This window comes from Mesoplodon densirostris, chromosome 5, assembly GCF_025265405.1.
Source record: "Mesoplodon densirostris isolate mMesDen1 chromosome 5, mMesDen1 primary haplotype, whole genome shotgun sequence".
In the NCBI taxonomy this organism is placed as follows: domain Eukaryota; kingdom Metazoa; phylum Chordata; class Mammalia; order Artiodactyla; family Ziphiidae; genus Mesoplodon; species Mesoplodon densirostris.
Window position 1 is genome coordinate 7057347 of NC_082665.1, and position 16486 is coordinate 7073832.

General features: G+C 43.8%; 1 protein-coding gene across 4 annotated transcripts in view; it reads left to right on the forward strand.

The window, feature by feature from the left end:
• ERG (ETS transcription factor ERG) overlaps positions 1-16486 on the forward strand; it is a 280170-nt gene that overhangs the window by 229196 nt on the left and 34488 nt on the right. For all 4 annotated transcript variants that reach the window (XM_060098477.1, XM_060098476.1, XM_060098479.1 and 1 more), the window contains exon 5: positions 7791-7942. In XM_060098477.1, the coding sequence (XP_059954460.1) occupies positions 7791-7942 (152 nt within the window). The remainder of the gene's footprint in view (positions 1-7790; positions 7943-16486) is intronic.

Here is a 16486-nt window from a genome sequence, read left to right on the forward strand (position 1 = left end):
GCAAGAGGAATTCAGGAACAGGAAGGAGGATGGGGCTTGAAGGATGGGTAGATTTTCGAGAGGACTGGCAGGATTGCCTTCACCCACTAGGAGACGTTACATCAATTGCCCAAGTTTGATTTTGACTTGCCTTGGGCTTTCTCTCGTGCCTGAGCGCCTCCACTAACTGTTGTGAAGTGAGAGTGGATCACAGATTTCAGGTGGCTGGTGAGCTCGGCCCTGTCACTTGGGGCTGCATTCAGTGACATTCTTGGATAAATGAGGTCCATTCACACTCAGCTCAGGGTACAGTGCATCCTTGTCAAGCTAACGGTCGCATCTCTGCCATTTCACTGCGGGCTGTTTCTGTGATGGCATCTGCCCTGCTGTAAGTAGACTCTGATGTGAGAAAACCAATGTCAGATGTCAAGTTTATTTTGTTTTTCAAAAACCAAAGCCCTCATTTTAACGTCTTGGTACATTTTTATAGGCACATTACCCCTTTTCAAAGAAAGGGATTATGGAAACAGCTAAAAGAAGCTTTTGTGTTGGGCTGGGGTCCACTTAATCTTAAAAAAATTAGATGGACTCCTTTCTCAGTGGTCCAGCTTCTGTCCTGGTGCTCAGTTCTGTCTTCTTAGACCCACGATCTGAGTCGCAGGCACTCTCACTCTCCTCTCTGAGCACAGACACTTCTTGCCTGATTTCCTCACACTCATGAATGTTCACCCATCATCTCTGCAGAGCTTGCGCCCTGCTGAGTGCCTCAAGGAAGGTTTGGGGAGGAACATATGATGTTCAACTGTAAATCGAGGTGGCCACCTTTTTCTTAAACCAGACTTACCAAAATTCGTATGTATGTCCAAATAAACATTGCCGCCTTTAGCGTCTCCCAGGAGGCTCTGCCTTTGTCTGCACAGGGCTGGCCCTACTCATCTCACATCTGCCGCCCTATCCATGACTGTCTTCAGGGCCACTCCCAGGATATTCTTCAGAAAATACCCAATAGTGATGACCTTGAGTCTTCTGAGGGTCCATCCCATTATGTGTTATGTCTGTGAAAGAGATCATTCGTATGGAGTTACCAGGGGAGGTCCTATAGCATGGTGGTCAAGTCCTTGGACTCAGGACCCCAACTCTGTAGGTTCAAATCCCAGCTGCTCCACTGCTGGTCATGTAACCTCGGGCACAACCTGCCCCTCCCTACTCTCTGCAAATCACCTGTAATATTGCTTCTGCTTATTGGTATTTGACCTCGTGGAATTGTGTGCATGAGATGAATAATAACAGCTAACACATAGCATTTACTGTGTGTTAAGCACCATTTTGAATGTTTCACTATAACGTAAATACATAAAAAGAGTTTGGAGCCATCCCTAGCATGAGTAAGCAGTCAGATACGGGATAGAAGATGAAACAAATAAGGTCTGTAAATATTTGTTTGCCCACCATGCAGAGGCAAATTTGAATTTAAAACATATAAATTAGAAGACTGTGGAAACTGGAATATGTAGCATTCCATCTCTCAAGATTTTTTTCATTTTTTAATCATTTATTTTTCATATTTTTGCACCCATTTTTCTGGTTGGCTGGTTCTTTCCAAAATCAGTGTCAAGAAATGGTAAGCATGGAGCGCCGGCTGACGAGATACAGTCTCCCAGTTCCTGTAGCTGAAGCAGCTGCGAGCTGTGTGATTGGAGCATCCTGCCTTATGTGTGGTATGTTCTCAGGTCTGTTAGGGGATGCTGGGAAGGATACTGCTTGCTGCATCACCCAGTTCTCTTCAAGAGAAGCCCCGAGAGAAACTTCTCTCAAGTTTCAGCCCAGGAAAAGCTTTGCTTCTGCTGAATGACTGGTTCATGTGTATCTTTTTGACACCTTGAATTGTCACAGGATAGACTTCCTCTTTTGCTTTGGCAAGTAGAAAGTTCAGAGATAGATTGATGTTCTACCTTGAACAACTATAAATAGTAAGCTTACTCAATGTGCTCAATCTCTTGGTTAATTGCTTTTCTGCCCTCATATAACCTTCACTTCCATTCCTTTGATCATTTATGTCTTGTGTGCATTTTTGCAGTCCACCTCAAGTGTTGCATAGTTTGAGGAAGGACAGGGGGAAGAAAGTATATTCAGAGCCACCACACATACACATAACTATAACTCTGGAGCTGCAGAGGGAAATGTTGGACTCTCCTCCTTAGAAAAATGTTAATATAAGCTAAGCATTTGTTCATCCAAGTAGCTTCTGGAGAGTCCTGCCTGGGGGCTTGGAAATGGAGTTTCCCAGCCCTCTGATTCTGTAACCCTACAAGAACCCAGTGGAGTTTGGCAGCATGTCTGACTTCTCACCTTGATTTAAATATAGTAGATTTTCCAAGTTATTTGATATTCTTTGCCATGTTCTTTCATCATTAACTCATAATACTAGTCTGTTTTAAGAAGTCAATGATCATGTTCTCAACTCACCTTAATCCTCCAGGTGCTACTTAAGAGTGATTAATTAATTGAGGCTCAACAGGCCATCTTAGTTGGGCATGTGTCTCCAGTTATCAGAAGAAGTGCACCAACCCCCTATCTTGTTCATCATGAAGGTTGAGGGGGTCTTTCTACATTATTTCTCTATTTCCTAGAGTGACCGCAATTACACCCAAGTGGCATGGAAATCTGTTAGATTGCTGCAGAGATTAAACTCCTGAAGCTGTGTGGCCCCAAGGATGTTTTAAGGGGCTTGGAGGCTGATACACCCAACTTTCTGGCACCCCAGCTGTTGTCCAGTGCCTTCCTGAAATTCTTCAGTCTGAATCAGCCTCCCCCTCTCAGGGCAGCCCCAGCCCAGTGTGGGATTTCTCCTGCTGTGAGCGGTCTTCCTGCCTTCTGTTCTCTCTCACTGGTGCCACATACTGTATGGGGTTGTCAAGACCAGTGTTTTGTGGGTTATAAATAGAACCCAGACCTGAAAATGTGAATCTGAGAATATGGTTAAGACACAGTAATTTTTCATTTATTTTGTTGTGGTAAGCACACAACATGAGATCTACTTTTTAAACAAATTTTTAAGTGTACCTTATTGTTGACCAAAGGTGCCAAGTAGTACAGCAGATCTCTGGAGCCTTTTCATTCTACTTGACTGAGACTTTATGCTGGTTGGTTAGTAACTTCACCACTTCTCCCTCCCCCAGCTCCTGGAAACCAACATTTCATTCTTTGATTCTCTGAATTTGACTTTTTTAGATACCTCATATAAGGGGGAATCGGGCAGTATTTGTCTTTCTGTGACTGGCTTTTTTCACTAAGTATAATGTTCTCAGGGTTCATCCATGCTGTCATCTATTTCCAAATTTCCTGCTTTTTAAGGAGAATAGTATTCTATTGTATGAGTGTACCACAGTTTCTTTATCTATTAATCCATCAATGGACATATAGGTTGTTTCCACATCTTGACTATTGTGATGGTACCATAGTGAACGTAGAAGTGCTAATATCTCTTGCTTGATTTTAATTCTTTTAGATAAATATGCATAAGTGGGATTGCTGGATCACATGGTTGTTTTCTTTTAAATGTTTCAAGGAACCGCCATACTGTTTTCCAGGGCAGCTGTACCATTTTGCATTCCCACCAACAGTATGCGAGGGTTCCAATTTCTCTACATCCTCACCAACACTTGTTATCTTTTGGTTTTTGTTTTTATAATAACCATCTTGACAGGTGTGAAGTGATATCTCACTCTGGTTTGACTTGCATAATCACTTTTCCATGCCCTTAAAAGATAGAGTCTTTGAGAGAAATATCTTGAACCATGCTTATTAGCAATAAAGAAATTTATGCCCCAAATAATAAGACAGAGAACTTTTCATATTCACCAATTAATTACCCATTTAGCAGGCATCTAATGAATTGCCTTAGAACTTTCACAAGAACTGTTAAAGAACACATATGTGAATACTAAGAATATCATATTTAAAGGGATGCTCTTTGCTACGTGCATTTCAGAGTAATGTACTGAATGCCCAAACCCTTACCATGTTAGAATAGAGAACATGGGATCCTCTGTTCTAGGCTTGGGACAGGTAGGATACCAGGCTGTTTGTGGGAGCTTCTCCCTGTGACTTCTCGGAATGCACAATGGAGGTAGAGCTAAACAGTGCAGTAAGCAAGGGGCAGATTTCCAGTGTAGATCTTTTCTTACCACAGCTGGGCAAAGAGCTGAAAACACATTTATTGGGAGACTTTTCAATATACACTTTGCAATTCTCTGAATCATGTTAAGATTTCTTTTTCTTTAAATAGCAGTGTCTAAATTCCATGAAAAAAAAATCCTCCCCCAGGATTTCCCTCTCTTTCTTATTTCCGTCTTTTTAGATATGCTCTGGATGGGTCACACATCTGCTGTGCTGGGGAATGAACAGTCCAGGGGCAAGGATGGTGGCCTAGACTATGAATCGTGTATGTATCACAGTGCACACCTTAAGCCAGAGTAACATGTGGGGCAGGGTGTTCTTGATGCCTTTCTGAAATAAAGATCTGTTCTACCTTTTAAAGGGCCGCCATCCTAGCCATCTTACCTTTACTGGGTGGGGCTGTCTGTGCGGGGGTTATAAGTGTGACCAGTGAGTAGAGGCTGCCCAGCTTCAAGCCTCAGTTCTGCCTCCTGGCTCTGAGACCTGGAGCAATTCCCTTCTCTTTTGTGTCATCAGTTTACACATCTGAGAAATGGAGGTAATGCCAGCGGCCGCTGCACCAGGCTGTTGTAAGGATTGGTAACTGTTAAGCTCTCAGAACACGGCGACATATATATATGCTACTCTTTTTGCTATTAAAATTTCCAAGAGAATAAACAAGGCGAAATGACTGAACAGTGAGAATAGAACACCTGGGGCCCCTTTAACCAGTATTTATTGAATACCTGCCTTGAGTCTCGTATGTCATTGGCCCTATGGGGTGACCTCTCCCCTCTTTGGGGTTACCTCTCCCCTCTTTGGGGTTGGAGTTCTGTTAGATTTATTACTTAGATTCAAAAACTATTTGAAGTGATCACAAACGTGGTTCCCTTCTGTCTTCCTCTGAAGCGAAAACAAAATACAGTGGAAAAAAGACAATTTTTTTTTATTGAACTGAAGGTACAACATTTGAGAATAGGGTTTCATTCTGCTGCTTTTTTTTTACAATGAAAGCTGGCTGGAAAAGCTTAATGAGATGAATTATGTCGTCTGGTTATAAGATGAAGACAAAATAACCTTACTGAAGACTGCCCCAGTTTTAAATACTTACACATATTTTTGGAAAGCTCTGGTAAAATGCAATTTAATAGCTCATTATATCTCTGTATTTGATGAGGGATCTATTTTAATGCCATGGGAAAACTGATTTGTTCCTAGAGCTTTAGTCCTCAGAGATGGAAATTGAACAACAGAATTGTAAGAAAATGGGAGAGTTGGAATGTAGGGTCCATAATCCCCCATGTTTCCTCTTTCTATAATTGTATACATCTCTTTGACATTTAACTTTTTAGATGGATAACTGCCTTGCTGGAGAAGAAAGAATTTATGGTGCCTGGTATACAGCAGGCACTCAATAAAAGATGGTCTAAATGGAGGAGTGAACGAATGAATCTGAACAGTGCTCATCTTAGATCTTAAAGATGTTACTTGAGTGACAATCATCACCTAAGTAGCATCTAAAGTCTTTTTCCTAAAGAAACAAACCCCTTTAACTCTCTTCCCTAGTAATTTCTCTCCTTGAGACCAATAGACCAAAACATACATACTCCACTCAACTGATGGAATTTTCCAAAGGGAAAGGAAACTAAGTCTCAAGTGAAGACATTCAGTGTTTTGATATTAGGATGGGTCTTTTAGAGATAAGTGTTGGAAGCCAGGAAAAATAGCATCAAGAGGAAATAATGCACGTGTAGGCAGCATTGGAAATATAGAGGGTTCACACCGTGGGAACTCCGACTGCTATTATTTTAAAATTTCCTTCATGTTAGTACAGCTGTGAGGATGCCATGAAACAGGGTTGTGTATTTCCAGGCCCGTGGTAGGAACTTAGTCCTGGATGACCCCAACTATAAGCTCCGTCCACAGACATACCTGCTCCTTCCTCATCATCAGCTGTAAGCGCCCTCCGTCAGCACCAGACATGTGCAAGGGATGCTGAGAACAAATCCATATTTTCAGAGTTCCCAGATGCTGAACAAACTCTTTCCGGGGTCTTTGGTCTTCTCTTCCTGTCCACACCCCTGCCATGGCTCTTGGGTCTAGAATGACCCTTTCCACCCCACCTCAGTCCTGCCCCACCCAGAGAGGGCCTTTCTGCCTCAATGCCTCAGACCATCTCTGACTTGAAGGTCATGTCCACGCCAGGCCTATAGTTCCAAGATTCTGCAAATTGGCTGCAGAGTTCCAGCAAACAAAGTGTGGAGGAGACAAAGGAAGGCTCACTGGAGTGGAGCCCACACCCTCAGGGCCTCAGACATTGGGATGGAAATCTAAGATCCAGTGGAGATGCGTAGATTCCTAAGAGTATGAAAAATCCTGTGTTGGGTAGCACTTGAGAGGAAATTTCCAGAAATCCACCTTAGAAGACATAACCCAACCATCAAGATCCCTCAAAAGAAAAACATTTTTCTGTTTCCTGGTTAAGCTGCATTTTCTGTTTGGAGTTTCCCCATTATGTATGATTTCACCGTGTCCAATAACTTTCCAATCTCACTTAAAAATTTATATTCCCCTTTTTTCTTTTTTTAGAAAGGCAGGTTTGTCTTTATCCAAGAGGCCATGGCTGTCTTAATGAACAACAGCCCTGTGAGCTGTTCCCCGAGGCCCAGCAGCTGGCTCCTTTCTGCAGGCACATAGCTGGTTTCACCCCCCGATCCCAGTCCTACAGGGCTGCTGGGGTCCCCTGTCCTGCTTCCTCCTCTGATCTTCCTGCCTGCACCTAAGCCAGGAACACTGGGGGCCTTCAAACTCTGTGTCTAAAGATTGGCTGCAGGGATTTGAAACTGAGCGTAAGGATTTCGCTCTGAGGTTGTGAAGAGGCATGTACTCTAGGATAAACCTTGCTGAGGGTCGTCTCCCAGCATCTGTGTGCATGGCCTGTTTACAGTCACACGGGGAGAACGAGTGCCAGTTCCCTGCTCCTTGCAAGTGTTTCCAATCAGTTGTCACGGAAGGGGGTTTGACATGACAGTTTCAGAAGGAGCTGGCTGGAGAAATAGAAGCCAGGTGGCAGCTTTGCTTCCCACGTGCCTGCCCTCTGCTTCCACTGAGCAGGGGCACTGTCTTTGTCTGCTCGGGCTGCCATCACAAAATACCATGGACTGTGGCGGGGGGGGGAGCTTAAATAACAGTTCTGGAGACTGGAAGTCCAAGATCAAGTTGCTGGCAGGGTTGATGTCTGGAGAGAGCTCTCTTCTTGGGTGGAGGGTGGCCACCTTCTCACTGTAAACTCAGTGGCAAAGAGGAGAGAGACAGAGACAGAGAGAGGTGTCTGGTCTCTTTGTCTTCTTATAAGGGCCACTAATCCCATCATAGGGGCCTCACCCTCAGGACCTTGTGTAAACTTAATTATCTCCCAAAGACCCCACCTCCAAATGCCATCACGTTGGGATTAGAGCTTCAAAATATAAATTTGGAAGAAACACAGCCATTCAGTTCACCACAGACACTGCAATTGTCTTTTCAGAGTCTCCTGCCTCTTCCTCACACCCCTCCACCTTGCCCCTCCTTGCTTCTCTGGGTATCACGCGGAGACAGGGAGGAGGGCTCTGGGTTGCCGCAATAATGGAAGGATGTGTCTTCTCCCCCTCCAGGAACTCCCCCGATGAATGCAGCATGGCCAAAGGAGGGAAGATGGTGGGTAGCACGGACACTGTCGGGATGAATTACAGCGGCTACATGGAGGAGAAGCACATGCCGCCCCCAAACATGACCACGAACGAGCGCCGAGTTATCGTCCCAGCAGGTCAGAGCCTCGGTCAGCGACCCAGGCCTTCCTAGAGCTTCATTCAGTTCTCTCTTCTTGCCCTTGGCATTGGTCACCCTCCACTGCCTGGAGCAGTGGTTGTAAATAGAAGCCAGCAGAAGTTGGTCCACCCACAGTGAAATGTTCACTGCTCTGGGTGTGTGTGTGAGAGAGAGAGAGAGACAGAGAGAGAGAGAGAGAAAGAGAGAGAGAGAGAATCCATGAAAAGTGACTTCTCTAAGGAAGAACTGGCTTTTCTCTGAGGTTATTTGGTGTTACATATCCTTCCTTTTATGAGGTGCTACTTATAATAGAAGGTAGGCTTTAAAAGTTTTTTTTTTATCTAGCAAAATTAAAAGTTGGGAGCCCTATATTGTTTGATCTCAAACTCTGAAATTCCACCTATCACTGACCTATATAACACAGACTCTGAGAGCCAGAAAAATTCTTTACCAGAAGTAATTCTAAACCCAAGCCAAAACAATAGCTCTGGATTTGAGGAAAATGCCAGGAATTTACTTATTTAGCAAAACTAAAGGTAATAGGAAAGATGCCTTAAACCTCCTCCAAGGAAATGCACTACGTAAAACCAAAAATATCGCCACAACCATAGCAACGGTGACAACCATCACTGCTCAGTGGGTTCTGACTCTATATTAAGTATTTGGTGGGGGTTGTGGAGACATAGAAAGTTTGGCGTCATGAAATCTTGGGAAATAGGTAGTGTCTTTGTCACAAGTGCCCTGATGAGGAAACTGAAGCTTGGAGAGGTCAGCCTGCAGTTAATAAGAGGCCGAGTTAGAGCTCAGGCCCTTCTGACTCCTTTGTTCTCTTCCTTTGCGGGGGCGGGGGGGTTGGAATGAATCTCAGCCCCTTGCAGTAGCCCTGCCGGTTCCCTCCCATCACCCACTGCAGCCACCTGGTCCCCCTCTTGTTCTGCCTCAGGGGCTGAACTTGCTGTCGCCTCAGCCCAAAACCCCCGATTCCAGGGAGTTCTGTCCTTCACCGGGGCTCTGTGCAAACATCTCTTCAGAAGCCTTTCCCGACCACTCCATCCGAGTCGCCCCCTCCCCACTCCACCCAGTGACTCTCAGCCCCCCACCTGCCTCATTTTCCTTTATTGCCTTTATTCCCCTCTTTCACTATAGTGGACATGTATGTGAAAGCTCTCTTATTATCTCCCCCCTCAATAGAATGTAAGCCCTACAAAGGCCCCACCTCCATGGCCAGGTGCAGTACCTGGTGTGTACTAGGTGCTCAATGAATATTAACCGAGGGAGGAATGGAGCAAGGGGTGCCTAGCCACTGGATAGTGCTGCCCGGGCTGCTGCTTGTTGCCAGAGTAATAAGAGGTGTGCCTGGGTGAGGTAGGTGCAAACTTGATTCTCCCTTGCCCCAGAAGTCACCTCCGTTCATCTCCATGAAGTGTGATGGCAGACGGGTTCAAATCCCCTCCGTGGCATGATTCCCACTCCTGCCCCTCCTTCTGCCTCAGATCACATCCAGTGGACTTCTGTTCCCATTGCTTTCCGAACAGGAGAGTTCAGAGTGCAGCGTCCTTGGCAAAACATCTGACTTGGGTTCATGGACTGGGTTTCTCTTCAGGGTTGTCACCGTGTGGCTTTGCAGCAAAATGATTTGATGCAGTTAGGTACGAAAGGGATCATCCACCCCTGATCCTGAAGCACACATTGTAAGGCTTTTAGAGGAGACAGCGGAGAGAGTCTCAAGTGTGCCTTAGGAGAGGGACAAAGCTGGTTTTCGTGTTTCTTGAAAGACAGTTGACGTTTGTGCAGAGGGCATGTATTTGGTTTGATTGTGGGAAGTAAGCTGCATTCCTGAGGCCCCTTACTTGTTACTGTGACTTAGAACAGGAGGCATTTCCTGTTGAATGGGAAAAAACATGGCAGGGCAGATGTCCGAGATGCCCATCCTGGATGTGTGGTACCTAAAAAAGGCTTGAGAACAGATACGTGCCTGGAGAGGAGTGGGAGGGCAGGGATGCTGTTGCCTTGGACACTGGCTGAAGCTGAACGGGATGACATAGAAACCCAGAGGATGTCCACCCGAGCCCATCTCACCCTGCGGCTTCCTCCTTAAGAAAGTATTTTCTTCAGTTTAAGCAAAACAAAGTCTTTAGTTCTTTAAGGTGAGAAAATCAATCTGAGGAGAGGCCCACGTTAAAGATGCTTATTTGGGTTCCATGTAGAATCGCAGACCCAGGAGCTAAGCCTGGTGCCAGTATATCCTTTTTTTTTTTTTTTGTATGATTCCATTTATATGAAAGACCCAGAATAGGCAAATCTATAGAGATAAAAAGTAGATTAGATTAATTTTATAACATAAATAGCTTTTTATAAAAATTTAAAAAATTGAATTACAATATTAGTTTCAGGTGTACAATGTAGTGATTCAGTATTTTTATAGATTATATTTCATTTAAAGTTACTACAAAATAATGGCTACATTTCCCTGTGCTATACAATATATCCTTGTTGCTTATTTATTTTATACATAGTAGTTTGTATTTCTTAATCTCGTATCCATATCTTGCCCCTCCACCCTTCCCATTACATCCTTTTAACTGACGAGGTCCTGTTTCTGTCCTGCCAGCAATAGCCTTTGATGTCATCAATATCCTTTCCAGTAGGGCCAGACTTGGTGGCTTCCTATGTTAAATAAACTGTTTAGAAAACAGGAGAGGTATTTACATGAGAAAGAGGCAAAGAAGCAATTTAATCAAGTCAAAGCATCCACCATTTGTGATCTGTGTAGTAGGTGCTCATTAAATGTCACTCGGTTGGGTGGAAGCCTGGTTGCGCAGATTGGCTCATATTAAGTTTCTGTGTAAAGGCTGGTTTCATCTCCTGAAGAAAGTCCTCTTTCAGCTGTTCCCTCCTTTGGTTGCTTCATGCCAATGCAGAGGCAGTTATTCAGTTAACAGGGTTTGTAAGAGAGCTCATTGTGGCTGGTTTTGCAAGTTGTGAGTCTTTCAGTTATTGGTCAAGCCTCCTGTGTGTGTGTTCATACACAGACACACAGATGAACACACACACACAGAGCTGCGTTGCACAATCCATTAAAGTCCCCAGTGCAGAGATGGCGGACGTGGGGACCACTCTGTCAGCTGCTACCTCTGTACCTTAGGCCCCAGCTCTGGGATCCAGGCACTCACTTGGGCACATTTTGGGTGTAGAGAACTCCACAGACTTAGGTAGAATTCTCCAAACCTGGTTCTGACTGGTTCATATAGTTCCTACTACTTAAACACATTGATTGGCACTCATAGGTGCAAATCAAAAAGATAACCAAAAAGAACCCATTACTTACTCTAAAGCACTTGCACCATCAACCTGCATACTGACATTCATGTCCTAGACCTAAAAATGGTCCTGATACACACTGGCCTGAAGATTGGTGTGTTAGTGAGAAGAAAAAGCAGAACTTGGGGTATTGTCTGTGTTCACATTGGGCTCTTGTACCTGAATTCCTCACTTCTCAAAGTTCCTGGTTTTGAGACTCACTGTCTTTAACTCAAGAGCTTTAAAGAAACTCATAAATAACCCTAATGAATAAATATATACCTTCATTGGATATATTTACATTCTCTCCTTGTTTCAAAATGGATTTAAGAAAGCTCACACAAATATAAATAAAGGAACAAGACAGAATCCATTTTCAGAGTAAACAGATAGAGAACATGGGCTAAAGTAAGAACTTAACAGACGGTGAAACCAGGAGGGGGGTTTGCATGTTTGTGTATATATGTATATATTTTTAACGCAGACTTTTAAATCCTGCACAGTTGCAAAAAGTGGGTGTTATTTGGGTCCAAGGTGTCAGCAGGCTGTGTGAAGGTGCCTCAATCAATACATGCCTCAGTGTCCCTAGAATAAAAAGAAAACAAATGTGGGAAAGACGGCCCAGCTATTAATTCTGAGTCTAGAGAAAAATGTGCTCCTTGGTTTATTGTAGGAGGGTAACAGGGAAGTCACAAGAAAAATAATCAGTAGAGCTGCCAGACATGGAAACCCTGGCTTACACCTGTCATCCTGGCAAGGTTGGTGATGGTGCCCCTCCCCCTCAAAATGTAGTGGTTAGACAATACATCACACCTGTTCTTCCTTCCTTTCTCTCTCTTCCTCCCTTCCTTCTTTTCTTCCTTTTTTCCTTCCTTCCTTCCTTCTTTCTTTCTTCCTTTCTTTCTTTCTTTCTCTTTCATCATCCATCAATCTATTCTTCTATCATCTGTATATCTATCATTTATCTATATCTATCTTATCATTTATCTGTCTCTATCATTTATATCTATGTATCATACCTGTCTGTCTATCTATCTATCTATTTGGTGTGAATATCTGTATATCTAGGTCTACATCTCAGGGGGTTGGGCTGTTTCTTATATTCACAGTTGTAGATCAAAGTATCATTCAGTGAAATCAGTCTTAATAAGAGGGGCCCTAGACATGGGACCCAGTTAAATGGCTCTTTGTTGGCTCAGCTAAATTTGGAGGCTGACTGGGAAATGTTTCTCCCAAGTATGATCAGAACCACTTGCATCAGGGTTCCCTGGGAGACTTAGGATTTAAAAATGCGCACCTCTAAATTTTATGAATCCTGGTTTGGGGTTGAGGATTCTACATTGTTAACACATTCCTGTGTGATTTTCATGAATTATAAGGTTTGAGGTGCTCTAAGCTAGAGAGAAGACACTAAATACATTTTGCTTTCATACACCTTCATTATTTGAAATAAAGGCATCATTTAGAAAAGGAAGTTGGCAAAAGAAAGAATTGTCCTAAAGCTTTTCCCTTCAGATGTATTTTGAGGGCTGTCATTGGTTGGCACAATAAATTTGTAAAGGTCCTGCATCAAGGCACTCACAGGGAAATACAGGGCCATTTAAGGCACAAAACACAGTGTGAGAGCTGAGGAAGAAGCCATTCTTTTGTGGCAGCGCTGAGCTCCATTCAGACAGATCAGATCAAGCGCAGTACACAGCCTTATACATTTTACTGTGTTCCCATCAGCAGCCGAGACAACTCGGGGACAACCCGGGAATCTGACTTCCAGGTGGTATTTCCAATTCTTCTTCACCAAGGCTGTGAACACAGATCGATGTTTAGAAAGTATGGGTCCCCATTGTACAGTGGAGCTACTATGTTCTAGAGAACATAAGTTTTGTGATGTCTGATGAAGCCTCTGCAGCAGGGATGCTCTCCCTCCGTGCGCCGGGTGGCCTCCGGCAATCACTGTTATTTTTTTGGCCTTGACAATATGCTCAGCGATGTGCTAACTGAGAGAGCTGGCAAAAAGGAAGGCACGATCTTCATCCACTTTTCTTCAGAGTTGCAGAATGCTGACCAAAATGCAACAGAGCCTCTGGTTTCAGCAGCTTACATCATTTTGAGAAGATTTTCCTTTTTCTTTATTTTTATTTCCTAAAATGGGTGCTAAGGCATGGGGCTTTTCAAACACTTCAATTTTTTTTTTTTTTTTTTGCGGTACGCGGGCCTCTCACTGTTGTGGTGTCTCCCGTGCGGAGCACAAGCTCCGGACGCGCAGGCTCAGCGGCCATGGCTCATGGGCCCAGCCGCTCCGCGGCACGTGGGATCTTCCTGGACTGGGGCATGAACCCATGTCTCCTGCATCGGCAGGCAGACTCTCAACCACTGCGCCACCAGGGAAGCCCAAACACTTCTATTTTTATTTTCTAAATATCCACTTGGAGCACAAATGCTCATGGGAGTCAGAAGTCTCAGAGACAAAATTCACATTCATCTTTTAACTGGCTCCCTGTCTGCATTCATTCATTCATACATTCATCCATCCATTCATTCATCCATCCATCCATCCATTCATTCATTTACTGAGCACTTAGAATATGCTAGTCACCAAGAATAAAAGCTCTTATGTGATTTAAAACCCCCTGTTCCTGGCCCCCAAACACACATGGCTAGAACTTCTTGTATTGCGTCTTCCTCAGGCCCTCCCTGCTGGGTAACTTCTACTCAATGCGTGAGGTATTTACTGAGTACTTGCTACTCTCACACCAGTCACAGAGGAAATGACCAAAGCCTGTGAGAAGCAGATAAGACCCAGCCACATGAAGTTAAGTAATTCATGACAGCAGAGAGTATGATTAAGAGCTCAAATAAGTGATTCAGACAAATGTTTCAAAATAGCTGAGGAACAAGATGACTATAAACATGACTAGTAAAGAAAAGCTTCCTTTGTTCCCTGATGACAAGATTTCTAAATCCCTTTGCAGCCTCCACCCTGTCCTGCCCTCCAGTCACATCATTCTACTCCTGTGCTGCGTTGTCACAAGTGCTCTGGCGCATGCTGTTCCCTCTGATGGAATGCCCTTCCTCTCCCTGCTAACAAGGCCTTCTCACTTTTCAAGGCATCTTTGAAATCCACCCTGTCTAGGAAGCCATCCTTGATCTGCTGGCACCTTCATTGCTTCTCTGCCAACGTCTTACCCATTCTTTCATCGCCACACTTTATTTGGTTTTCTACTATATTCTATAATGCATCTGTATACTGGACATAGCATTTAATTCCATGAAGGATTTGAGATGCCTTGTGAACTAAACTACTGATAATCCTGTGAACCAAGCTACTGATCAGTTAGAAATTAGAGATCAGTACTAAGGCAATTACAAATATTAATGGAAAACCAAGGTCACATGAAGGAGGAATGCAGCCCTTTGGGCCACAAGCTTGGCCAAGATGCTGTAGCTAAGCTTCCAGTATGGCTCTGAGCTTCCCGGGGGCCAGCGTAAAAAGAGCCATTTGGGGCTTCCCTGGTGGCGCAGTGGTTGAGAGTCCGCTTGCCGATGCAGGAGACATGGGTTCGTGCCCCGGTCCGGGAAGATCCCACATGCCGTGGAGCGGCTGGGCCCGTGAGCCATGGCCGCTGAGCCTGTGCATCTGGAGCCTGTGCTCCACAACGGGAGGGGCCGCAACGGTGAGAGGCCCGTGTACTGTAAAAAAAAAACCAAACAAACAAAAAAAAACATTTGGGGAATTAAAGCCTGTTTTCAAAAATGTTTCACAGGGAAGGCAATGTTTTTATTGGTGCAGAATCCTAAAAGCAGGATCCCTGGTCTTTATGTTCGGGCTTCACTGAGGCTACAGTTGTGACCACCGTCCTGCCACAGTGGCAGTACCATGGAGTGCCAGCCTGCTTCTTGAGACGTCCTCCACAGACAGAGTGAGTTACATTAGCGAACAGCTCGGTGCAGACAGGGAGCGTATGCCCAGTGTGAGTCTTTGCTGGTCTGGTTTCTTAGAAAGTCAGGATTTTGAGTTTTCAGAGTGGCAGAAGTCTCTCATCACCTGCACACAGTCCTTTCTACATAGGACATCTCCAAGCTGGGCTTGAAAGCAGACGAATAACAAGCAATAGAAGAATACACTCTCCAAGCAAGCCCAGATGACCAACATATTACTACGATTTAATCTTATGAGAGTTAGTTATTTATAAGCCTGCCTGTTCTATTAGATTGTGAGTTGGTGATTATGCCTTTTGCATATTCTTCACCACCAGACAAAGCAGCAAGCTCGTGTCCCGTGTGCAGAAGTCAGTAAACATGCATTTATTCGAGTGAATGGGAATCCAGCTTTAAGGTAGTGGGAATCACAGAATCATAGGAGATGGATGTACAAGATTCTTGATGATCTTCGTTCAGCTTTGTATTAGTCAGGGTTCTTCACAGAAGCAGAACCAATCTTTCTCTCTCTGTGTCCCCCTCTCCCTGTCTGTGCTTTACTCAGTCTCACAATTCAAATGCTGGTATCTTCTGGAAACACCCTCACGGACACACCCAGAAATAATGTTTAACTAAATATCTAGGCATCCCATGATCTAGTCAAGTGGAAACATACAATTAACTATCATAAAACTCTTAAAACATGAGAAAATCGAGCCCTAGGGAGGTGAAACAACTTTTCCGAGGACACACGCGGAGATGGGTGAGACCAGAGCCAATTCCCAGGCCTGTGCTCATTTATACTTAAAGAACTTGTTGGTAAAGCTACACATTTCTTTTTTTTTTTAATGGAAGTATAGTTGATTTACAATATTGTGTTAAGTTTCAGGTGTATAACACAGTGATTCAGTATTTTTGCAGATTATAGTCCCTGATAGGTTATTATAAGATAATGGGTATTATTCCCTGTGCTATACAGTCTATCCTTGTTGCTTATCTGTTTTATACATAAAAGTTTGTATCTGTTAATCCCACAGCCCTAATTTGTACCCCTCCTTCCCTTTCCCCTTTGGTAACCACACATTTGTTTTCTATAAACTATACGTTTCTTTATTTTACTTTGTCACGCCTCTAAACACTTCCAAAGATCTCTCCCATTATGTCTGCATTATGGAATGTGTTTCTGTAAGCTTCTGCTTACAATTTTTTATGCTAAGTCAAGCAACTAAACAACCAAACCAACTAAAACTTAAATCCTAAAGTCAAAACTAATTATATTTTTAAACTATGAGCTGAATTGAGGAAACTGCCATTGGGTTATACGTGT